Below are 26,665 nucleotides of genomic sequence, written 5' to 3'. Positions count from 1 at the left end.
TGTACTCTAAACAGACGTCTCTAACACGATAACAGCGAAGAAGAACGAGAGAGAGAGAGAGAGAGAGAGAGAGAGAGAGAGAGAGAGAGAGAGAGAGAGAATTTTATTTAAATTTAATGCTATGTTTAGAGAGAAACAGAAAAAGAGAGAGGACTTTTATAAAAGCTTGTTAATGCTATCTTAGTTTTCTTTGCTTCATTTTTTTCTTTCTTTCTGTTAATCACGCTGGCCCTTCTCACAAATTATCGTTGCCAACAATCTCTTTGTCCTTTATCCCTATCAACAAAAGGCGTTCTATCTCTTCCAGGGTATTGCTATGCTGTCTTGTAATAATGGTGATCCCCTTCGATGGTTTGACTGCTTTAATAGCTGCCTTCTGCTTGATGATCGTCGAGATCATAGGCCTATTCTGGCCATATTGTTTAGCCATATCTCTCACATGCACACTGCTCTCATGTTTTTCTATAATTTCTTGCTTCAATTCTAATGAAAGAATTGCCTTCTTCCTTTTCTCACCACTACCTGTACTGAAACTTAGCTTCTTAGGCACCATGATTATAGGTAAAATCAAAAAGGAAATGTGAGAAAAGGAAGAAAATAAGCACTGTTAATAACAGACCAAACAGAGGACAACCACACGATACACACAAGAACAGAGAACAGAGCACTCGACGCTCAATGGCGTCCCTCTTACGTGCTGCCATCTACCGGCACAAACAAGATCTACATCGGATGTTGGAGCATTACTTCGGGTGTCGAGACAAAAATTTGATGGAATTTTACTTCTGATGTTGGAACAATCGTTTGTAAAGACAATCGTATGTAGAGGTTCCACTGTATATATATATATATATATATATATATATATAAATACATATATACAGTATATATATATATATATACATATATATATATATATATATATATATATATATATATATATATATATATATATATATATATACATATATATATATATATATATATATATATATATATATATATATTATATAGATAGATAGATAGATAGATAGATAGATCTATGTATGCATATGAAAGCATTCTTAATGTTTATGTATATAACTCACACACCTGTGACTGTAACTCTCACTTTGCTTTTGGCTTGGATAGAGAACAGTTGTTACCTCTCTTCCTCTCGACAAATTTTTGGACAGCCATTATTAATAACTTCTTTGCTTTTTCTTTTACAGTGTGTGTGTTTACCTTCTTATCAGTGATGCATACCTGCCCTGGTCCTGAGGGGGACATTTATGTGCTTCATTGATAGGATCCTGACCGATTGTGTCCCGCATGCAGATTTCAATGCTGCGATTCCGGTAACACTTGTAATGAATGTCTTGAGTGATCTGCCTCCCTGTGGGAAAGGTTTAGGCGACGATGGAAGAAGAAGGCTAAAAGGTATTCTCCTTCGGGGTCTTCCTCAACGCAGAAGAAACCTAAAGCTGCTTCTTCCGCAACTGACCTTCCTTCGAAGCTCCTTAGCTGGCTCTATCCAGGAAATTGTCAAGTAGTAGCACTGGACAAAAATGATTCTTATGACTCGGGAGAATTCTTACCTTGACAGTCACATTGCTAGTATCACAAACACAGTTTGTGTAGGCCGCAGATCATGCATAGCAAGGTGTAGAGTTTCTACCTACTATGTGCTAACACCCACAGAGGGGAATCCCCGGGTCAAAGCCAAAAAGCCAGATTGACAGGGACCTCCACCCTCCTAATGGGTGAATCAATACCTATAAATAGCGTTGGTTTGTATTCGAGTTACTGAACAAATGATAAATTTGGAAGTAATTTGTATTTTTTCTAATGATACAAACTTGTAGCTATTTATACAGATTGGCCCGCCAGCACCAGTCCCCCTTGAAGTCTTACCTCTAAGCAAAGTGAGTTACAGTTACAGGTGTGTGAATGAGTGGAGTAGCTACTGCTTTCCCCTGCCAACCAGGGGCAGGTGGTTAACCCTCATTTTGTCTTTGCCTGCATATACACCGAATAGTCTGGCCTATTCTTTCCACATTCTCGTATGTCCTCACACACCTGACAACACTGGGAATACCAAACATTTTTTTTTGCAGAAGGGGTTAACTACTGCAATTTCATTGTTCAGTGGCTACTTTCCTCTTGGTGAGGATAGCAGAGACTCTTTAGCTATGGTAAGGAGCTGTTCTAGGAGAAGAACACTCCAAAATCGAACCACTGTTCTCTAGTCTTGGGTAGTGCCATAGCCTCTGTACCATGACCTTCCACTGTCTTGGATTAGAGTTCTCTTGCTTGAGGGTACCCTTGGGCAAGCTATTCTATCTTATTTTTCTTCCTCTTGTTTGTTTCGAAGTTTTTATAGTTTATATATAAAAGATCTAATTAAATGTTGTTACTGTTCTTTAAATATTTTATTTTGATTATTTGTTACTTCTCTTGTAGCTTATCTATTTCGTTATTTCCTTTCCTCACTAGGCTATTTTTCAATGTTGGAGCCCTTGAGCTTATAGTATCTTGCTTTTCCAAGTAGGGTTGTAGCTTAGCTAGTAATAATAATAATAATAATAATAATAATAATAATAATAATAATAATAAGAAGTCTAATGGTTCGTCTCTCAGCTCCGTCAAAAGTAATATCCCAATAAATAACTACAGGTTTGTATCGTAAGGAAAATACACATTACTTCCAAAATTATGTTGGCAACATAGTGGTTAATTTTTTGTTTTTAGTGAAATGTCTTTTCATGTGTACATGTAGACACTTGTGTGTTTTTTCAGGCATTTTCATTTCAGACATTGCTTTAAGTTAAGAATTTGCTCTTATTTCTAAATTTGAACATAGTACAGAAAACTGACATTTTAAAAGAAAAATCTGTTGTTACATATTTTGTAAAGGATATTTATCAGATAGATTAGTGGAATTTATTTTGGACATTTTATTTCATAGGTGGCACTAGCGGTTTCGGGGCGACTCCAATAACAACTTCAACTGGCAGTATTGGGTTCAACTTTACTACACCTACACCCACATCCACTTCAGCAGGAGGAGGAGGAGGTGGTTTCGCCTTCGCTCCCCCTTCAACTGCGCAGTCGTTGTCAACAGGATCGGGGTTTTCTTTCACAAAACCGGCAACGAATTTCAGTTTTCCAACGGCAGCTGCTCCTGCTGCCACACAAGGTGCTACTACGACAGCTGCCAGTGGTACTATTTTTAATTTAGCTGCATCTACCACCGGAGGAACAGGAACGGGTTTTACGTTGTCTACGCCATCAGTTAGTGCAACTCCAAACCTTTATTCATTTACAGCTAAGCCTGCACCTGGCACTATTGCAGCAACGACTGCTTCTCAAGGTAAGTATATCGAGTTACCCATAGTCTTAACGAGAAATTGGTAATATTACTTCTATTGTTTATAGCAACTGAATGAATGAGTTGCCATTATATTTTTTTTATTAAGAACTTAGGTGGCCCGTATACTGTTGTTTATAGTTTTTCTGACACTAATACAAAACCTCTCTATTTATAGGGATTATACTTTTGGCAAAGCTGGAAGACTAGCCATAAGACTTTTATCAAGGTTTAACCACCCTACTGCTAGTTAGCGGGAGGTGGTAGGAGGGGTAGCCAGCTACCCCACACACACATACCTGTGTTGTCTCTTCACTTTACTTTTGGCTATGTTATAGTAGATGTTCGTCTCTCTCTCAACCTATTTTTTTTTTTATACATTCATGTAATGTTCCATATATACAGTACGGTCCCGAATTATGTGTGTTCGAATTATACGATTCCCCTTTTCTGCGATCGCTATTTTTCAAAAATAAATTATTTGTATCTGCGAAGTGGTTCAAAGTCTGTGAGTCAAGCACTACAAAATGTATCAAATCTTTTGTCTTTCTAAGTATATTGGTAGCCCTAAATACGGTGATTTATAGTAAATGTTACAAAACAATATTAACATTACATCTTATTAACATAATTTCATAATGATTAGCCTATTTAAGGATAAAATTCCACATCAACAATGAAATCAAATGTTAACTGTGCGAGTCCAGCTGACAAAATGTAAACAGAATTGTGGTTACGTTCTCGGTAATCTTTATCTTTCTCCAACCTTACGATAATTGTAATGGTAGTGTTAATGATGGTATATTAAAACATTATTTTTGTTTAGTACAGTATATATTAGAGCCTTATTTTTCCCTTCGGGCGTTCGAGGTTTTCACGAGTAGACTGGGTTCGTTTAACGGCAATGAATAGCCTAAACTTCGGTAACGAGTCGGCAATATTTTGTCATATTTCAAACAGTATACATTTAATTTGCAAAGATTGGTTTTGTAGAGTAGACGGTAAAATAAAAATTCTCTCTCTCTCTCTCTCTCTCTCTCTCTCTCTCTCTCTCTCTCTCTCTCTCTCTCTCTCTCTCTCTCTCCCCGTAAGAAACAAAACCTTAGTTCACATATGGCAACTTGAGTTTAAGAATGAAATTAACATGAATATTGTTAGTTGTGGCGAACAATTCCTCGCTTCAGGAGGTCCACGAAACAAAAACACGACATTTGATTACAACAGCTGATTCTCTCTCTCTCTCTCTCTCTCTCTCTCTCTCTCTCTCTCTCTCTCTCTCTCTCTCTCTCTCTCTCTCTCCCGAGAGAGAGAGAGAGAGAGAGAGAGAGAGAGAGAGAGAGAGAGAGAGAGAGAGAGAGAGAGAGAGAGAGAGAGAGAGAGAGAGAGAGAGAGAGAGAGAGAGTGTGTGTGTGTGTGTGTGAGTGTGTGTGTGTGTGTGTGTTCCAGCGATTTTGTTAAAAAAACTGCAAACACTATCGCGAAGCCGCTTGCAATACTGCTAAGACAGAGTATAGATATGAGCGAGATATATGTTAAACATAAATTAGCTTATATAACCCCTATCTTCAAAAGTGGATCAAGACTAGAGGCAAGCAATTATAGACCTGTTAGTCTAACATCACATATTATGAAAGTGTATGAGAGGGTAATAAAAAAGAAAATAATGAACCATTTGGTCAAAAATAATATGTTTAATATGGGTCAACACGGTTTCGTACCTGGAAAAAGTACACAGACCCAACTGATAGCACACTATGAAAACATATACAATAATATGATAAATGAAAAAGACACAGATGTGATCTATCTAGATTTTGCAAAAGCCTTTGACAAGGTAGACCATAACATATTGGAGAAAAAAATGAGAAAGCATAATATTGTGGGAAAGATAGGAAAATGGGTAAAAGAATTCCTGCAAAACAGAAAACAGATAGTGGTTGCAAATGACGAGAAATCAGATGAAGCCCAGGTAATATCTGGTGTGCCCCAAGGTACGGTATTAGCTGCACTGCTATTTGTTATTATGATCTCAGACATAGACTGTGATGTTGAAAACTCCGTAGTGAGAAGTTTCGCCGATGACACAAGAATAAGTAGAGAAATTACTTGTGATGAAGATAGGAACTCACTACAAAGAGATCTAAACAAAATATATGAATGGGCGGAGATAAATAGGATGGTATTTAACTCCGATAAATTCGAATCAATAAATTATGGAAACAGAGAAGGAATGGTGTATGCATACAAGGGACCTAATAATGAGACAATCACAAACAAGGAAGCAATTAAAGACCTTGGTGTAATTTTAAATAGGAATATGTTATGCAACGACCAAATAGCAACACTGTTGGCTAAATGTAAAGCAAAAATGGGAATGTTATTCAGACACTTTAAAACAAGAAAAGCTGAACACATGATAATGCTTTACAAAACTTATGTGCGTAGTACACTCGAGTACTGCAATGTGATATGGTACCCACACTACCAAAAGGATATTGCGCAAATAGAGAGTGTACAAAGGTCCTATACTGCTAGAATAGAAGAAGTTAAAGACCTTGACTACTGGGAAAGACTGCAATTTTTAAAACTATACAGTCTAGAAAGGAGAAGAGAACGCTACATGATAATACAAGCATGGAAGCAAATAGAAGGAATTGCTGAAAACATCATGGAGCTTAAAATATCAGAAAGAGCAAGCCGAGGTAGATTAATAGTGCCAAAAAGCATTCCAGGTAAACTGAGAAAGGCGCACAGGACATTAATCCACTACGCACCAGCATCGATAATGCAGCGACTATTTAATGTGCTGCCAGCTCATCTAAGAAACATATCAGGAGTGAGCGTAGATGTGTTTAAGAATCAGCTCGATAAATACCTAAGATGCATCCCAGACCATCCAAGACTGGAAGATGCAAAATACACCGGAAGATGCATTAGCAACTCTCTGGTGGATATACGAGGTGCCTCACACTGAGGGACCTGGGGGAACCCAAACAAAAAATAAGGCAATAAGGTAAGGTAAGGCTCTCTCTCTCTCTCTCTCTCTCTCACTCTCACTCTCGTGTTATACAATACTTACAAATAGATGAAGAAACCAAAATCGGTTTTCTTAAAGTATCAATTAAATATGAAACGAAAAAATTATACCGTGTTTACATCCATTTCAATCATAGCTTAAAATACGGTATCCGCTTTCGTCAGCAAACCACTATTTTTTAGGAAACACCATTCTATTCCAGAAAATTTTTACTCTTTAAATAGTCAATTGCGCTATAATGAAACATGTACTTATGTTTTTAAATTTCGGGTGTGTTTTAAAAATCAAGTATTGCTGACTTCTTTTTGTTTTACTTTCAGCTGTGATCACATCAGCTGATGTCTAGCTTCCGCTCTCAAGAATTGCGCGTACGAATACAGTAACAAAGAATTGTTTATACCATTTCTTAACTTATTCAAACCATCTATACAGTTAATATTACATAAGCACCAATGTGTTATAACCTATCATATTTATTGTTTAGTACATTTAAAACCATCTCTCTCTCTCTCTCTCTCTCTCTCTCTCTCTCTCTCTCTCTCTCTCTCTCTCTCTCTCTCTCTCTCTCTCTCTCTCTCTCTCTCTCTCTCATCGAACGTAATAGCGGTAACCTAATTGTTCGATGACTTTAAAAACAGGCCTAGTACTTTCTTCTTCTTTTACCTTTTTTGCATATGGTTCCATAATTGAGGTGGGTACAAGTTGACTTATAACTGAAGTTAGGAAAAGTATTTTGGATATGGAAAGGACAATTATCTTTCATAACAGCTTAGAATTATTGTAAATTGTCATTCTGTCATTAGCGGCAGTTTGCTATTGTGTATTAAACGCATAAGGAAAAAAAAGTTTTCCAGCTTTGCTACGAAATTAGGAATTTATATGGATACGGTAAGTAAAACATTTGTAATAACAACATATTTACTAAAAGCTTTTAATATCATTAGTTATCACTTTGATCATGTGTGTTTAATGCGTTCGTTTGTTTATTATGATCGAAGATGATGCGTACAGAAAACAAATGGAAGGTTTCCGTTTCAGGGGACGTCATAAAGAAAAACATTATATAAATGGTATCCATTTCATTTATTTGGAAGTTCTAAGAAAAATTAAGTAGAACATTGGTAATAACAAAATCAACATATAATCAATACTTGGTAAGATTGCTGTCGATGCAAAAACTAATCTATACACAGATGTGTAATTGCGTCTGTTTCTTTGTTACGATCAGTGATAAACATAAACAAAACATTGGTTGTCGTTTTCTATTGTTCTTTCTGGCGTGTTTAAGAAACGCATCATATAAAATTGCCTTTATTTTGATAATTCTGGATTTTCAATGATACAACAAAAGCTAGTCTATAGAGTGATGGTTTTGCTATTCATCAGTTGTCTTGTACAATAGATATGACAAACATTAAAATTTGTCTGTATTTTGGGTCGTGTTATAACGGGAAATATATGGTGTAAAGTATATTAAATATTTGATTTATTTACAAGAACAATTTGATATTATAAAGAAATACAGATCGCCACCTCACTTTGAAGACAGTGTTCCTACTCGCCTTGGCTTCGGCCAAGGGAGTTAACAAACTTTATTGTCTTTCCTTCGACATCGCCCATTCAAGGGGATGGAGGTAGGTAACACTCAGCTTTGTCCGTGAGTTTATTGCTAAGACTCAAAATCCAGGAGTAGCTGTTCCTAGATTCGGGCCCTTTCGGATTGAGAGTCTTCGTTCTGTAACCAATGATCCAAATCAACTGTTAATTTGCCCAGTGAGGAGTTTGGGGTATTACCTTAAACATACTGTAATAGCTTGCCCCCGAGTGTCGGCACTCTTTGTCTGTACGGGGAAGGTCAAGAGGAGGGTTACAAAGAACACCATCTCAGCGTGGATTTACAAGGTCATTGACCATGCATTGAAACCCCCCCCCCCTTGCACATTGACGTATAGCTTATGATGTCAGTGTCATAAACACATCCTTGGCATTTAAACGTAACTACTCTGTGGCACAGGTACTACAAGCGGGTGTGTGAAAGCATCAGATGACCTTCACTGGCCACTTCCTGCAAGACGGGACCCACAGGAGCATGGAGAAGCTCTCCATTGGTCCTTTGGTGGCTGCACAACAAGTTGTTTAAAATGCCTCAGGCTCCTTGATGGACAAGTAGCAGATGATTGAGGGCATAGGCTACCTGGGATTAGTCTGGGCTGAATAAGTGGCTCTTTTAGAGAGGGGGAACAGCACCCAGGGTCCTCTACACACTGGCCTCACCTATTTGCAGGTAATAACGATTTCCCTTTTGTAACCTAGTATAGATTTCATACTTGTCTATGTCCCCAATACTCCTTAAGAGGTGAGTATTGGGAAATGTCGATGGTTACTTTAAAAAATCTTAGTTAACTTGGAATAGTCTTACCTAGACAGCCACATTGCTAGTTTATCACAAGCGCATACAGTGCTCAGGCCACTATCGATGCATTGCACAAAGTTTTATAGCGAGGTGTCGAGGCTTTTTCAGTTACATGCCAAACACGTACGTGAAAACCCAGGTCAATGGCCAAGCCAGTAGTCGGACTTCCACCCTCCCAGTAGGTGAGTCATCTCTAATAAATAGCGTGAGGTTTCTAGAGTGTCGGAATAAATGACAAATTTGGAAGTAATTTTCATTTTTCCTAACTATACAAACCTGTAGCTACTTATACAAGTTGTCCCGCCATCACCCGTCCCCCAGAAGTCCTGCCTGCAATCTAAAAGTGACTCGGATTCACTGGTGTGTGAGTGAGAGGTGTAGCCGGCAACCCCTGCTACCCTTTCCTACCCCCGTAACTCCTCACTACCCCTGCTAACTGGCAGTTTGTGTAATTGCCACCTCGCTTAAAACTCTTAATGGGTAGTCTTCCAGCATCACCGAAAGTTAATCCTTGATAAATAGCTACAGGTTTTTATCATTTGGAAAAATACTAATTACTTTGAAATTTGGCATATTCAAGGACTTCTTTTTGTTTACATTAATTCTGGATTCAAGAGAATTAGCTTGATTAGGGACAATAATAAGTTTGGGCAATGATTTATTATATAGGTTAATGAATGTTTATGTGGGGGACAAGGTCTTAACAACAAATGGTAAAAAAGAATTAGCAGGCTTGATTTCCACCTGTGACAGCAATATATTTACCCTTATTTGTGAAAAGTTTCGAAAACTTTGGTGTATAAGTAGTCTTAGAAGTAGCAACATTAGGCAACATAGTAGAATAGGAATTATTATAACTTATCTCAGCTAACTTATTCAGTTACTTTTCGATAATACGTTTTCTTAAAGACAAGTCGAGATACAGTACCTCATTCTAGGCAATCTCTTCCTTCCTATTGTCCTTACCTTCTGGAGCTTGCTTTGGTAAATCTTGTAAATTGGAATCTTCAGGCCTTTTCTTATGCAATTGAGGTATAGTACTGGCATCTAAGTTAATGCTGTTAGGGAAAATTCATGATGAGCTGGTGGCTGAGCCTGCACCAGATTGATTCCCACTGCCTGTCAAAACATGATGCATCCATTTCTCAGTACAAGCCAAATTTTTTAAAGAATGATTTAAAGTATACTGTATTTCCTATTCCACAGGAATCATAAGATATGCCAAATTATTGATGAATGTGAATTTTTTTTTTTTTTTTAAGGGAAGCAATTTGTTAACTATAGCCATAATTGATCTGTGAAGTTGTAATAGCCTATGTCCATATTGAAATAGCTAACATCATTTTCATTCATATCTCTTAAACATATTTTGTGAGAAAATTGTTACTTTTGCTAGATGCATGAAGTTGGCATCTTCAGCTCTTAAACACATCTTGCAAGAAAATTATGTTACTTTTGATAGAAGCATGATGTTGGCGCCTTCAGAATTATTTATCAACTGTACTATTTCGTAAAAGTACAGCTAATGATCAGTACTGTATCACTTTAATTGATAACTCCTTTAGATTGCTTGTTTTCCATAAAATTGTGATTTGAAGTATTGAAAGTGTTGAATGTTGTAGTCATCTTTTATTGTACAGTATTCACAGGTTTAACATTAAAGAATTTTGAGTGGGTGGCCCTCAAATTTAAAAAAGTGACATTTTTTCATCGTAGTGAAATTTAGTTATATAATAGCAATTAGAATTTCTGGCTACAGTCTCAACTATATAAGAGTAAAAATTCCTTAACTAAAAAACATAAAACTTATTTTGTTCCGTAACTGGAATACAGACCAACGCTATTTAATAGGGGTATTACTCTGGCGAAGCTGAAAGGAAGAGCCATTTAAATCTAGCGATGGTTAACCACCCATCCCGTTAGTTAGCAGGGGTGTAGGGGGATAGCTTGTTACCCCTCCCACCCAGTCACTTGTGATTAAGCTCAAATTGCTTTTGGCTCGGATGGAGAGTGGTTGTCACTGCTCTTCCTCCTTGCCTTTCTTGGACTGCCATTAATCTTTGACTTTTTAACTTATGTATATGAAAATATACTTAATGTTTTTATGTATATATGTTTGTAGGTGCTGTGTGTGTGACAGTGTAGTACGGCAGGTTCTCAAGGACAGAGAACCTTCCCTTCTTTCCCTTGGTCATCGGTCTTCCCGTTTGCGGATGGCTTTACGTGCACCGGCCGCCGCCGCAGGGGAGTCGTCTTCGTTGGGATACTCCTCCGTTCGGCTATTATCGCCGCCTTCCCCCTTCTTGTCTTAGAAGAATCTGCTGGGGGAAGGGAGTGCGGTCGCTCACTCGTGGGCAGCCGGCAGTATACTTCGCGTGGATTACACCTTTCTCGTTCGCGGGTTAGGTTGTACTTCCGAATAATTTCTTCATTGATTAAAATTATAACTATTGTAATTTAACTTTCAGGTTCGTCTGTGTGGGGTTCCCCCTCCTTCCTGTCGGAGGGTTGTGGTTCTCTCGAGTAGTTTTTTTTTCTCAGCAGAATTAACTAATTGTAATTCATGTTCTGTTACTGTTACAGTTTTACGCTGCCGCTCTCCTTGTCCCGTCGATGTCGGCCGGGTAAGGGAGTGCGCAGTCCTTAAAACGCCTCCGCAGTCTTCCTCTTCGGAGAAACCTGCCTTCCGTCATTGTCTTCCCCTCAACAAACATCGGTTCGTTCGTTGCCTGCATGGGATTGTTCTTGATCTCTTGAGTATGTGTCGCCTCACAAGGGTCACATTTCTCTACCTGAACCCCAGCTACAGTTCATTGGCAGCGTTCTCCGTCTCGTCAGGCTTCTGCTCGATGTTCACCTGCTTGTCAGGTTCACCATCAACCTTCAATGCGAGAATTGCTTACCGTCCCGTCAGCTCGTAGATCGCCTAGCCATCGCGTACTTTTGTAGACTAGTTCAACCTCTCGTATTTAGCCTGCTACGTGAGAATCGCTTACAGTTCGACAATCACCTGCTCATTCATCCTCTCGTGTTTCGCCTGCTATGCGAGAATCGGTTGCAGTTCGAAAGCCACTTGCTCTTTTATCTTTCTCACAGGAATCGCTTGCTACATGTGAACCGCTTGCAGCTCAACATCCCCTGCTGTTCCAGCTGTTTGGAATCGCATATTAGTCAGCATCAGGAACTTCAATATTCTACCCGACAGAGTTCTAACGCGTCTCTTAACCGAAACTCTTCGATCACCGTCAGAGCGTAAAACGTGGTGCGTGAATTGTTAGCCTACCTTGTCGTCCAGTGATTCTTAGCTCGTCAACGCTTAAACGCTCATCGCTCAACAAGCCAGCGTTCGGCTGTTGCTCAGAGTGTTTCAATCTAACGCCTCTCTCTCCTTCGGAACGATCGCCCTCCAATGTGTGAATTGCTGCTGACGCTTCCATCAGCTTGTGAATTGCCTGACCATTGTCGACGATCGACATTTCGTATGCTACCTAAGTGTTCAGTTACACGGGAATCACCAACGCTTCCATCAGCTCGTGAATCACCTGACCATTGTCGACGATCGACATTTCGTTTATCTCCTAAGCGTTCAGTTACACATGAATCGTCGACACTTCCATCAGCTCGTGGATCGCCTAACCATTGTCAACGATTGACAACTTGTGTACCTCCTAAGCGTTCGGTTACGTGTGAACCACTTACACGTTCGACTTCTCGTCAAGCTTTTGCTACGCGAGAAGTTAGCGTTAGCCTGCCAATTTCATCGATCGTCTTACCAACAGTATTCACCCCAATGACCACACGCGTAGCTTAGACCTTCACCGTTTTGGGAATCGCTCATCAGTCACTTAACGAACCAGCATTTGGCCGCAACTCTAAGCGTTCCCAAACCATCGCGTCGCTCTCCTTCGGAACTCGTTCGGCCAACTGTTCGTGATTCACTTCAACGTGAATCATCTCTCATTGATCAGCCTTCACGCTCAGCTACGCGTTAGTTGCCTACTTTATAGTGGTTTGCGGACTGTGGCTAGAGGTAGTACTCGAACTGCCTAGTGTCCGAATGCCGACCACAACCCAACGTTCACTACACAAAAAATATACAACGGTGGAATACCCAAAAATCTAGGTAACATGTCAAGAGAACGGAGCACTGGGCACCACACCTTGATTTATACTGGGCAAGGGGACCCAGCTAGAACCTGACTTCCCCCTTTGCTTCTCTTGCCTTTAGCTTGCAGAATAAATGCGTAAGATGATCGTTGATTCATTTCTGAGAAGTTAGCAGAATTTATATATATATATATAGCTCTATATTCTTTAGGTAAGATGGTTTCAAACTTGGGTAAAAAATGTCAGAACATTAGGTGAAAGGGAAAGAATTTTTTTGTACTGACAACAGGACACAGTGTGGGAGGAAAAAATTATGATAAATGACTTATTAGAAAGATTAAAAAAAAAAACAGTGGCTGAGAAAGACACCATGGAGAAAGGTTCTTTAATTAAATTCTGTCTTTATAAAAACAAGAAAAATATTTATTTGAAAAAGAAAAAACTGTTAGGATTACATTAACATTATTTTGTCAATTCAAATTCCAGTAAGCATTTAAAGGAGAAAGTAGTACCCCTTTACACTCCAGCCTCACAAAAACAAGATAAACAAATTTTGAATAAGAAGAAAATATAAAACTGTGAAAATATTGCACTACAATAATTTTCCCTAAATCAATTCTGTCCTTATCAATATCCAGTCTACCATTAGGCTACAAAGTTACTTAAAATTCTTAAATTCTGAATAGTATGGCCGCATACAATGCCGTGCATGACTCTGCGGGCCCATAATAACAATGTCTAGAAAATCTCCAATTGTAAACCTGCACTGTGATAAGGTTTCGTGTCATCGAAACTTTTCTGACCAACAACAGTAGTGCCTAAATCTCTCATTCTTGGAAGGGGTTTTGATAATTCTGGAACGACCAGACTAAACTCGAACACAGTCACTCTCCTCGTAACATCTGTGAATTCCCTTCCTGGACCTACGACCAGATATGCCATTTCAATAGCTCCTGTGAACCATTAATGTTTATGATACAATCTTATATAATGAGATTCTTCCTCATTACTTCGCACACAGACACAAAATAGTCATTCAACTTTATCGGGTTGACTGCCGAACACGAGCAATAGACAATGGCCTTATAATGCATTTGTTTTTTTGTTATTCAGTCTAACAAATTACAGGTCACAGGCAAGATAATATGAATATAGAGTAGCATCACAGACCACTAACACAATAGTAACAGGCAATAAATCACATTCATCTTCCTGTGTACTTAGAAGAATGGTCTCAGATTCTTTCCTATATACAGGTTCATTGCTTATTCTAAATTCTCTGGAGAATATCCTAATCCTCTCTCCCTACTGCGTGTGGGGGGCTGCTGTCAATACCTGTTAAAAAAATAATAACGGATTAAAGCATTTTTGGGAGGAGCACAGAGGGATATATAAATTAAGTGTCTCATAACAATACAGTATATAAAGAAAGGAAATAAAATATTTATTCCATACCCACAAACCATTTAACTTTCTTAGACACAAACCATCCATTATTTCAACTTGAGGATTGTAGACATACCGACCTGCCCCATGCTGCAGTAATGATTGATCCTGCGTCATTCTGGAATTGCTCGTCAACGCAGGAAGACATTCCTCTTATCGATCATCGAGTCATCGGTCTTCACATTGGCAATCACCATTGCGTCTTGAGCAGGAGGTATCCCGACGCTTTCCAATGCGTCAGCGGCCATCACATCCTCAAGCAAAGAGGATCTCCAAATGCAGCCACCAAAGGCAGTGGTTGTGGCCTCTAGGAAGGTAGGGTGGTTAACGATCGTCAATCGCTGTACCAGGAAGGCTTTGGAGACCTTCTCGCTAACACCATCCTGAAACGTCCAGCGGTTCGTGAATCGCTGCCTCGAGAGTTGTCTATTCACCATCCTGCTTCTCGGTCGGCGGTAGCGATCAAGCCCGCGTTTTTCGTGGTATCTCTCATCGACTTATTAACGTCAGTGTCTGACATCAACCCTTTGTAGTTTGTCGATGTGGGGTTTTCGGAGAGCTCGTATGCTGCCCTGCCAGCTGTTCCTGCAACTGCATCTTCTTCTCCATCTTCCGCCGCCGAAGTCTGTGCTTCTTGCCCTGATGAACATTTTTCGTAGGGAGAGCAAAGTCCGTGGCTTCTCTCCGACGAGTATTTCCCTTTCCAATCAAGGGTCTCACATAGAGACTCCTCTTCGGAGACTTGCGGTTGGTCAGCCTGTTGATCCCACGCTCGTACGTCGTCGGTCGGCGTCAAGAGTCCTTTCATCTCTTTGCCTCCTCAGTCTCCTTCTTTGGAAGAAACTGTCCATCCTGTCTCCTCTGGTTACCGACCTTCGCCTCCGTCTCTGGGGATCAATAGGCTCCGAAACTCCTCCATGGAGGGGTTCTTCCTCTTACAGCTCTGCCCTAAAGACCTCCAGCCCTTCCAAGACCAGCCATACGAAACCATCAACTATTAAAACGGCAGAGGTTTAGAAAACGGACGTGTCTTAGAAGCCCTTTCCTTTCAAGGATGGGAAAGACAACAAGTCCAGTCGTGGAGGAAAATTTCAGAGAGGTTGCGGTAAAAACCGTAAACGCAAGGAGAGGCCATCTCCCTGCTTGTCCACCAGTAGGGGGATGCCTACAAAGCTGCTGGACCAGGTGGATAGAGCTCGAGGCGTAACCTTGGACGATCTCTGTGATTTGTTCAGGTATCGCTTCCTGTTCTTTTCATCTCTCCCTCCACTAACCAAGAATCCAGTGTTTATGAGCTCTTTTGCTATGGGATCAGCAAAGGGGCAGGCTCTTCGGGCCGAAGTCCAGACCTGGTTAGAGAAAGGCCCTATCCAGGAGATCTCAACGGTTCCCCTGTCTTCTTCAGTCGACTCTTTCTTGTGGAAAAGGCGTCTGGAGGCTGGAGACCAATCACTAATCTCTCAGCTCTGTACAAGTTTGTCATACAGACTTCGTTCAGAATGGAGACGGCAGACTCGGTCAGTCTAGTGATAAGACCACTAGACTTGATGTGTACACTGTATCTAAAGGACAGATACTTCCAGATCCCAATCCATCTGTCTTCAAAAAAGTATCTGAGTTTCAACATCGACAGCAAGTCATACCAGTTCAAGGTGCTGTTTTTCGGCCTTTCCACAGCACCTCAGGTCTTCACAAGTGTGTTTACCCTGTGTCATCTTGGGCTCACAGGTTCGATATCTGTCTCCATTACCTGGACGACTGGCTAATCCTTATAGATTTGGTTGCAACCCGTCTTCAGCACCGAGACAATCTTTTGAGTTTGCCAAGATCTGGGCTTCCCTGCTTTTCACTCAAAGACTGGTATGTCTGGGCTGGGTATTAGACACCAAACATCATAAAGCCTTCCCATCAGACAATATAGCAAAGCTGAGGGAAGTTGCTAGGCCTTTCCTCAAACAAGAAGATCTCCCAGCCCAGAAGGGGTTATGTTTCCTCGGACATCTTTCATCCTTGGCTCTTTCTAATTCCCATTGGTCCCCTTAGGATTCGATCTCCAATGGAGTAGTGTCTTAAAGTCCAATTGGAATCAGTCTTTTGAGTCCCTGAAAACTCTGATTCCCAGGGGATCAGAGAAAAAAAAGTATCTCGAATGGTGGCTGGCAGACGAGAATCTGCTGAAGGGTGTCAATCTTCTCATCCCTTCTCCTGATTTGATGCTGTTCTTAGACGCATCTAATGGGTGGGGGTCCCACGTGCGTCACCACACTGCCTCAAACCTTTGGGCAGAGTCCGAATAGTACCTTCACATTAATAAACTTGAGATGAACGCTGTTTTTCTGGCCCTTCAAGAGTTCCACCAGTTCCTGGCAGTTCACTCAGTGGTGGTGATGAGCGACAACACCACGGTAGTAGCTTACATTGAGAAGCAAAGAGGTACTTTTTTGCAGCCCCTATCCCATCTAGCGGTAGAGATACCGAGATGAGATGGGCAGAAGTCCACTCTGTCTCACTATCAGCTCACTTCATTCCTGGCAAGAGGAATGTGCTCGCTGACAATCTGAGCAGAGCATCGCAGATAGTGGATTCCAAATGGTCTTTAGATCATCTAGTAGCCAACAAAGTCTGGACTTTGTGGCGTTCCCCAACTGTGGACCCGTTCGCAACGGCCCTGAACTTCAGACTCCCGTTAGACTGCTCCCCAGTCCCAGATCCCAAGGCTCTCTGGCAAGATGCATACCAACAAAGGTGGGACAACATTGATGTGCGGCATCACACGGCCTCAGACCTTTGGGCAGAGTCTGAGTAGTACCTTCTCAATAATCTACTAGAGATGAATGCCTTTTATTTTGGCCCTTCAAGAGTTACACCAGTTCCTGGCGGTTCACTCAGTGGTGGTGATGAGCAACAACACCACGGTAGTAGCTTACATCAAGGAGCAAGGAGGTACTTTTTCGCAGCCCCTATCCCTTCTAGCTGTAGAGATACCGAGATGAGATTGGCAGAAGTCCACTTGGTCTCACTATCAGCTCGCTTCATTCCGGGCAAGAGGAATGGCTTGCCGACAATCTGAGCAGAGCAGAGCAGATAGTGGGTTCCGAATGGTCTTTAGATCATCTAGTAGCCAACAAAGTACAGACTTTGTGGCGTTCCCCGACTGTGGACCCGATCTCAACGGCCCAGAACTTCAGGCTCCCATTGGACTGCTCTGCAGTCCCAAATCCCAATGCTCTCTGACAAGATGCATTCCAACAAAGGTTGGACAACATCGACATGAACTCATTCCTACCATTCTGTCTGAGGAGAAGGGTACTCAACAAGACCAGAACATCGGTCAATCTTTCAAGGACCCTTCCTCCACGACACAATCTACTCAGACAACCACATGTCAACTTTTCTACAAGGCAGTAGCTTCACTACGTCTTCACGTCTAGAGACTATCCAGCATCTCCTCTCTCAGAGAGATTTTTTCGCAACAAGTCTCGAAAGGGGATGCCTGGGTAGCTGCAAAAGTTATCAACTTCATTCTACCAGGCAAAGGGGACTATCTTCTGTGGTTGGTGCCATGGAAGGGGTCTCATTCCATTCAATACCACTATTCTAGCAATAGTGGAATTTCTCGTGTATTAAGGGATGAAATGCATCTTTCAGTTTCAACGGTTAAAGGCTATCGCTCAACCTTGAGTCTCACCTCTAAACTGAAAGGAATGGGCATTTCCTCATCTTTAGAACTTCCATCCTCATACGTAATTGCGAACTTACCTGTCCTCAGTCTGAAGTGAGACCTCCCCCATGGGATGTGATTCGAGTTCTTTGGTCCCTTGAAGGCTTCCCGTACGAACAATTACGACAGGCAACAGTTGCCTTCTAACCTGGAAGATGGTGCTCCTACTCGCCTTGGCCTCAGCCAAACGAGCTAGCGAACTTCATGGTCTTTCGTCTGACGTTGCCCATTCAAGAGGATGGGTAGAGGTAAGCTTCAGCTTCTTCTCTGAACTTGTTGCCTATACTCGGAATCCAGGTTTCGGATCCTAGATTCGACTTCTGGATAACGAGTCTCCGCTCTGTAGCTGTCGACCCAATCATCTGTTACTATGCCCAGTAAGATGTTTGAGGCGCTACCTCGAGAAATCAGCAACAGCTGGGCCCAGAGCGCCCTCACTGATTGTCAGCATGGGCAGAAACAAGAGGAGGATCATGGGAAACACAATCTTTGCATGGATTCACAAGGTTACTGACATTGCTCTGAATCCCAATCTTCCTCCAGCATATCGTCCCAGAGCCCACAATGTCAGGGGCGTAGCTACGTCTCTGGCCGGCAAGAAGAACTACTCTGTGGCGCAGGTATGGCAAGTGGGCATGTGAAAAACGCCAAACTACGTTCACCGCCCACTTCCTGCAAGGTGTGACACAGGAACTTCGATATGCTTTCTATCGGTGTTGTGATGGATGCACAAGAGCTGGTTTAGTACCTCAAGCCCCTTAATGGACAAGTAGCAGAAGGTTGAGGGCATTGGTTACCCGGGTTTTAGTCTGAGTGAATGAAAGGGAAAGTCTGGCTCGTTTCCTTTCTTCATCCTCCCCTCTTTTGGGAAAATCAGCTTCCTGGGTCCTTTGCAGGTAAACCATTGCTCCCTTGTGTATCCTAATATTGTCCCAATACTTTTGTGCCCCCATACCTTGGCGAGGTGGTGTTGAGAATGTCTCGGTCTCATCGGTTATTCCCTGGAAGTCTCAGAATAAACTTTACCTTGACAGTCATATTGCTAGTTTCTTACAACACACAGCTTGCGTAGGCCGCAGACCATGTATAGCAGGTTTAGCGAGGTGTTACGGTCTCCTTATTGTCGCTCTAATCTCTGCACAATAGGGAGTACCCTGGGTAAGGCCAAAAAGCCAGATTGACAGGGACCTCCACCCTCTTAATGTGTGAGTCACCCATATTAAAAAGCGGAGGTTTTTATTGCAATTACGGAACAAATGACAAATTTTGAGGTAATTTGTATTTTTCCCAATTATACAAACCTTAGCTATTCAAACATACTGGCCCGCTAACCTGTCCCCCCTTGAAGTCATACCTCCAAGCAAAGTGAGCTCAATCACAGGTGTGTGAGTGGGAGGGGTAGCACGCTTTATCACCCCCCCCCCCCCCGCACGTGCGCTAACAAGCAGGATGTCTAGTTGACTCTCGCTAAATTTTAATGGCTTGTGCTTTCAGCTTCGCCGAAAGTAATACCCCTATTAAATAGCTATGGTTTGTATAGTTAGGAAAATTACAAATTACCTCCAAATTTGTCATATTGTATTATACAAGGGCTTGAAAATTTCCTAATGTCAGTACTGGGAGTAGATTAATAAGAGTTGGAGGTTGTTCATTTATATTATTGGCTATTTTTTTGAATAAACATTCATTAGTACTATGTCTGATTGGGGAAGATTGCTATTGTGTTGTATATTATGAAAAAATAAACACTGACCTTTTGATGTTTGAGTGGTCTTTTGCTTATGTGCATTGATATCCCTTATCGATATTTTAATTTTTCCAAGTTACTTTACTATGTTATATAACTAAATTTGAGTTAAAAATTTCAAAAAAATTGGAGAACAATAAGCTTCATTATCAAGAAATTAATGCTTAATATCTATAAAAGTTAAATTATTCACATAGTAAATTTCAAGCTTTTTCAGGTAAGGCTGGAATTACCACCCTTTTTGTGTAACCTGCCTTTTTAAGTATAAATGATTAAGCAAAGGAATAAATATTGTTTGTTATTAGATTCCATTGTGTATTTAGATTTCAACTTTTGTACTATTTTAAAGGTTTAGCAGGAATTACATCTTCAACAAGTGGATCAACTCTTTCATCGCTGTTTTCCACTCCTGCAAGCCAACCTCAAGTTCTTACTTCCCAACCAAGTTTGTTAGGTAAGAGCATGTTGATCATTACCAGTATTATTATTATTGTTATTATTATTGGGCTGATTATTATTATTATTGTTATTATTATTACTATTGTAATTGTATTTTAACGAGTCCCAGCTGTGAATAAAGATGCTATTAACTGGAAGCACCAATTTGATGACCTTCAAATAGAATCATTAAGATTTCCTTCCCTGTTGTTATTTCCTCCCCTTTCTCAGAGAGACTGCTGTCTCCCCAACCACCACCATGGCAGGAGCTAATGAGCGTGAAAGAAAGTGGCAAATCTGCGAAATAAATTTGTTCCGTAACTAAAATATAAACCATGCTATTTACATGTGGTAATTACTTCGGCGTAGCTGAACGACGAGCCATAAAAGTTTTAACAAGGGTTTCCTACCCCACCGCTAGTTAGCGGGGGGTAGGGAGGGGTAGCTAGCTACCCCCCCCCCCTCACACGCACCGGTGAAAGGCTCACTTTACTTTTGGCTCGGAGAGGCGACAGACCTGTCTGCGCTCTCCTCGTTTTTGACTGCCATAATTTTGTTTGCTTTCTCTTTTCAGTGTGTGTGTGAAGTTGGCCTCTATTACTCATCATGCGTACGTGCCCTGGACTTTCTGGCCGCCCTTGTGGTACCTTTATGTCGGCCTTGGACACGAATCCTCACTCCTTATGTCCTCAGTGTAGGGGCCAACGGTGTGATAGGTCTAATGTATGTATTGAGTGTAGGGAGTGGTCTACCTCCCAGTGGGAGAGGTTTGCCCGGCGACGCAAGAAGAAGGCTAAAAGGGATCTTTCTCCTTCGGAGGTTTCTCGGAAGAGAGAAAATCCCAAGACTTCTTCCGTAGCCCTTTCCTCCTCCGAAGCTCCCACTCGAGCGGCCTCTCCCGAGAGGCCGGCGAGTGGTAGCGTAGACCGCAGTGCTGTTAACCGATCCCGGGGTGAGAGAGAGGTAGTTGCCTACCATAGCAAGGCAGCTGCCCCTCCTCCCCCGGGGGAGGGATATGTGTCTAATAATGATCTTTTGCAGCTTTGGGCTTCCTTGGGGCTACAGGGTTCGCCCTCCAAGGAAGCTCTGTTTGACATGATCAAACTGGGTGCGGCTGTCAAACAATCGCCAACTTCAGCGGAGATAGATTCTCTGTCTGTGGTTGACGTTGTGGTGACGGAAACATCCCCTGGGTCTAGCCAAACGCCCGTTCCTGTGGCTGAGGTAGCTGAAGGCTTAGACTCCCCCTCCGAACATCCTTCGAGGGAGGAGCTAAGTCCCACGGTCTCTCCTGCCGGTGTTTCTCCCTCTTGGGGGAGTTCACTAACAGAGACTCCTCTTCGGAGGCCCATCGATGGTCAGCTTGCTGATCCCACGGCCCCTCGTGGGCGTATAAGGCGGAAGGCTCATCCTCCCCTTCGCCATAGAGGCCTTCCTTCCCCTTACAAGGGTGTTAAGAGGCGCCTCTTCGGCTCGTCGTCACCACATTCCTCTGCGGAGGAGTCGACTCGCCGTTCTCCTGTCCTGCCAGCTACCAACCTAGACCTCTCCAGGGATCGTTCGCGATCCCCTTCGGAGGATGGCCGTCCTTCGGGACATTGTGACCTGTCGCCCAGACCATCCACGTCCAGAGCTCCTGATGCGCTTGACGCGCCTCCTGATACTGCCATTGCGCAGTCTCCGGGCCCTTCGGGGCTGAAGGGTCTTGAGCGCAAAACTGCGCCTCTTGCTCTCAAGCGCCAGGCAACGCCTGAGTGCTCGCATGCTGATGTTCCTGCTGTTCCTGCCTTAGCGCCTCGGCGCTCACCCTCAGGCGTTCACGCCTCCGATCCTGTTACGCGCCAGGGTCCCCCTGCGCGCCCACTCCCTTCGGCGCCTCGGCGTCCTCCAGCAGTTCCTGAGGTAGCGCGTCAGCGCTCACCTGCACATACGCGCCCAGTTCCTGATACGGCGCTTCAGCGCTCACCTGCGCATACGCACCCACCGGTGCCCTAGAGGCGACCTGCGCCACCGCGTCCATCAGTAGTTCCTGAGATAGTGCGCTAGCGCTCACCTGCGCATACGCACCCAGTTCCTGACAAGTCGCTCCTGCGCTCACCTGCTCTTACGCGTCCACCTGGGCTCACGCGCCCTCCAGCGCCTCGGCGCCCTCCAGTTCCTGCTTCATCGCGCGCGGTTCAAGAGGCACCTAAGCTGACGCACAGGTGCCCACAGGTTCCTATGGACTCGTCGCGCTCGTCTGGGGAGACATGCGACACGCGCCCACGCGTTCACCAACGCGCCCTCGCGTTGCTACATCCCAGCACGTCGCCCAGGAGGCTCCCAAGTTAGCGCACGGCCGCTCACGGCCGCCTCTGGGCTCTCCCTCTAGACCGCGCGAGCTTGCATCTGATGCTACCGCGCACAACGCTCCAGTAACGCGCCCTGTTCCCGCTACACACCCCGTTCCTGTATTCAAGGCGACTAAGGTTGCCCTTCAGCGAACACCAGAGCGTTATCATCCAATGGCACGCCCTGCGAGGCCGCCGCAACAACGCGCTCCGGTGCGACTGCATCCTAACACGCGCCATGCGCGCCCACGATCACCAGCGCGACCAACGCGCCCGCAGGCGAGTATGCCGGTCTTATCCGACCAGCGCCAACCGCCGCGCCAACGCTCCATCCAGGTCGCTCGCAACCCTGCTCCAGCGCTAATGCGCCCTCGGCCGGTTCTTCCGGACACGCGCTCAGGCGCCCCCGTTATCTCGCGCCCTTCAGGGCCGCACCAGGTCGCTGCGCGCTCGGCCGCCTCCTGCTCCAGCTCCTGCTCGCCATACGCCTTCACCATCGCCTACGCGCTCTAGCGACCACGTTCCCGCTCCAGCTGCTGCGCGCCCGCGCTTTCGCCAGCGCGCCATTGCGCCTACGCGCCATCGCTCCTGAATCCCCGCCTACGCGTCACCGCGCCCGCCCGCGCTGGTGCGAGTGCGTAAGTTTCCAGTATCGCGCCAACCATTCACGCGCGACCCTGACCAGGGCCTGGCTCACGAGCCCAAGCGCGAGCGCTGCCAGGCGGACTCCTCGTTGTCGCGTTCCCCTCCCCGCAAGCGCAGACCAGCGCGCTCGCCGGAGGAGGGGCGCTTCCCGGACAGGTCTAGGGACTCTTCTTTTTCAGCCCTGCAGGCGAACCCTCGTTTGTCGACTCCTCCTAGGGATCCCTCGTTCCCCTTCCCTCCAGAGGGAGTGTCTGACAGCGCGACTGTCAAACAGCAGCCCTGGTTCGGTACCCTAGTCAGAGCACTTGTGCAGGCTATTAAGCCCGCCCTCTCTGATTCGGGACACGAACCAGCGGCAGCTTCCTCCTCCCCGAAGAGGAAGAGAGGAGTCTCTCCCGTGGATCCTCCTCCGAGGCCTATTCTGTCTACGCGCAGATCCTTGCGCAAGGCTCCTTCTCCCCCTCAGACCTTCTCGCCCTCCCCTGCGGAGGAGGATTACCCCTCCTCAGGAGAGTCGGATGAGCCAGAATACTCCCCCATCGCACCAATGGGGGAGGCTCCGCCTCTCCCCAAGAGGTCTTCTCGTTCAGAGGTGGAGAAGAGCCGGCCCCCTTCGCTACTCGAGTCCTGTATCCCGCCCAGGAGGGAGCCTAAGGACTCTTAAGACGATTCCCAAATCGTCAGCGAGGATCAGGCAGGAACCGTCTAGAGCCGCCGAGGACGTCCACGTGTCCCCCCAGGAAGAGCCACTGGGGACGGGAGACTTCGCTGAAAGTCCTTCGGGAGGAGAGCACCAGGAGTCAGAACACGCGCTCTGGCAAGTCCTGACCCTCATGAGGAACCTTAATGGGATCCCAGACAATGAGGTCCCACCTCGTGAAGGGAAGGACACGGTCCTGGACCGCGTCTACGGCACCCAGAAATCCTCTAGGGCCAGTGCAGCTTTGCCCTGGTCTCAAGGGATGAAGAGTGCCAGAGACAAGGTCGAGGGCCAGCTCTCTGAGCTTGCCTCCTCCAGCAGATTGAGTGCCGGTAATAAGCTCCTCCCTCCTCCTCGAGTCCATCAGAGGAGGTACTTCGAGATCCTCGAGGAGTCTTGTCTGAGTCTTCCCTTACACCACTCCGTGGAAGAACTCACAGGGAGAGTCCCTCTTGAGAGACACTCCAACCGGTACGTGTCCTCAGCCACTGAGATCCTGAGCCAGGAGAAGGTCACCAAGTGCGCCATGCAGGCGACTTCGTGGCTCGACATCTGGCTGCAGTCTTTGGGCATCCTGGTGCGGTCCGAGGACCTCTCCAAAGAAAGCACCAGGAAAGCGCTTGAAACCTTTCTTCTCTCGGGCACACGGACCCTTGAGTTTCTGGCCCACCAAGTCTCGAGCTTGTAGGCCAACACGAGAGGTTCCATCATAAGGTACCCAGTGCAGAGGCTAGCAGGCTCAGACACTCTTCCGTGCTCGGTAAGAGCCTGTTTGAGCCTAAGGACATGGAGCTCACTGCTGAGAAGTGGAGGAAATCCAACCAGGATTCTCTCATCCACAGGGCCCTGACATCAAGGCCCTACAAACCTCCAGCAGTCCAGCAGCCCCGTCCGGCTAAGGACACAAAGAAGACGACCACTGCAGCGAAGCCCAAGGTGTCTATGCCCTTTCCTGCCAAGAGCAGAAGGGGCAAGAAGTCCTCCAGGGGAGGCAAAAACCCTAGAGGCACCAGCCGAGGCCGGAAGCGCTAGGGTTGGCAATCCCCCTGCATGTCCACCAGTGGGGGGATGCCTACAGAGTTGCGCGACAAGGTGGCAGCAACTCGGGGCGGATGCCTGGATGGTCTCCGTGATCTCTCTAGGTTATCGCGTCCCGTTCACAGACTCTCTACCTCCCCTGACAGCGAATCCAGTGTCGTTGAGCTCTTTTGCCATGGGCTCGGCAAAGGGGCAGGCCCTCCGGGCCGAAGTCCTGACCATGTTGGAGAAGTACGCTCTCCAGGGGGTTGTAGACGGGTCCCCAGGCTTCTACAGTCGACTCTTTCTTGTGAGAAAGGTGTCTGAAGGCTGGAGACCAGTCATCGACCTCTCGACCCTGAACGGGTTTGTCAAGCAGACTCCGTTCAGCATGGAGACGGCAGACACGGTCAGACTTGCAGTGAGACCACGAGACTTAGTGTGCACACTGGACCTGAAGGACGCGTACTTCCAGATCCCAATCCATCCGTCTTCGAGGAAGTACCTGCGATTTTGCTTAGACAACAAGATCTACCAGTTCAAGGTGCTGTGTTTCGGTCTCTCCACAGCTCCTCAGGTATTCACCAGAGTATTCACCATCATCTCTTCGTGGGCCCACAGGATCGGCATCCATCTCCTTCGTTATCTGGACGACTGGCTGATCCTGGCGGACTCGGAGGCAACCCTTCTTCGCCACCGAGACAGACTCCTCGAAGTTTGCCAGGATCTGGGGATCGTGGTAAATCTCGGGAAGTCCTCTCTGCAGCCCTCTCAGAAACTGGTATATCTAGGCATGGTCATAGACACCAATCTCCACAAAGCCTTCCCATCAGACGAAAGGATAGCAAGGCTGAGGAAGGTTGCGAGACCTTTCCGCAATCGAGAAGAACTCCCAGCCCAATCGTGGCTGCGTCTCCTCTGCCACCCCTCCTCCCTGACCCGTCTCGTTCCCAACGGTTGCCTCAGAAGGAGATCCCTCCAGTGGCGACTCAAGTCTCGGTGGAGTCAAGGACACGACTCCCTGGACACCTCGATCCCGATGGGACCTGCGGAACGGGCGGACCTCAGTTGGTGGGTGGCAGACGAGAATCTACGAAAGGGAGTGGATCTTCTCGTCCCTTCCCCGGATTTGATGCTGTTTTCGGATGTATCAAACAAAGGGTGGGGGGCCCACGTTCTGAGCCACAGGACCTCAGGCCTGTGGTCAGAATCAGAAAAGTACCTTCACATAAACCTGCTAGAAATGAAGGCCGTGTTCCTGGCACTTCAAAAGTTCCACCAAGTCCTGGCGGGCCACTCTGTGGTGTGGATGAACGACAACACCACAGTCGTGGCTTATATCAACAAGCAGGGAGGTACCTTTTCGGAACAGCTATCCCATCTTGCAGTAGAGATCCTGAGATGGTCCGAAGTCCACTCGATCTCACTAGCGGCTCGCTTCATTCCAGGCAAAAGGAATGTGCTCGCCGGCAGTGAGCAGAGCGACGCAGATAGTGAGTACCGAGTGGTCTTTGGATCCTCAGATAGCCAACAAAGTCCTGACTTTGTGGGGTTCCCCGACGGTGGATCTGTTCGCTACGGCGCTGAACACCAAGCTCCCGCTATACTGCTCCCCAGTCCCGGACCCCAAGGCTCTCTGGCAGGATGCCTTCCAACAACGGTGGGACAACGTCGATGTGTACGCCTTTCCCCCGTTCTGACTGATGAGGAGGGTA

The 26,665-nt window shown here is 45.0% G+C and overlaps 1 protein-coding gene across 2 annotated transcripts in view; it reads left to right on the top strand.

Annotated features, from left to right (window-relative positions):
* The window catches only part of Nup62 (Nucleoporin 62kD), a 159,509-nt gene that overhangs the window by 71,413 nt on the left and 61,431 nt on the right, over positions 1–26,665 (top strand). For both annotated transcript variants that reach the window (XM_068358479.1, XM_068358478.1), the window contains exons 3-4: positions 2,948–3,352; positions 20,170–20,274. In XM_068358479.1, coding sequence (XP_068214580.1) covers positions 2,948–3,352; positions 20,170–20,274 — 510 coding nt within the window. The remainder of the gene's footprint in view (positions 1–2,947; positions 3,353–20,169; positions 20,275–26,665) is intronic.

The sequence above is a fragment of the Palaemon carinicauda genome, chromosome 35, assembly GCF_036898095.1.
Source record: "Palaemon carinicauda isolate YSFRI2023 chromosome 35, ASM3689809v2, whole genome shotgun sequence".
NCBI lineage: Eukaryota > Metazoa > Arthropoda > Malacostraca > Decapoda > Palaemonidae > Palaemon > Palaemon carinicauda.
The sequence above is the reverse complement of the archived record's forward strand: the minus strand, read 5'-3'. Positions and strand labels throughout refer to the sequence as shown.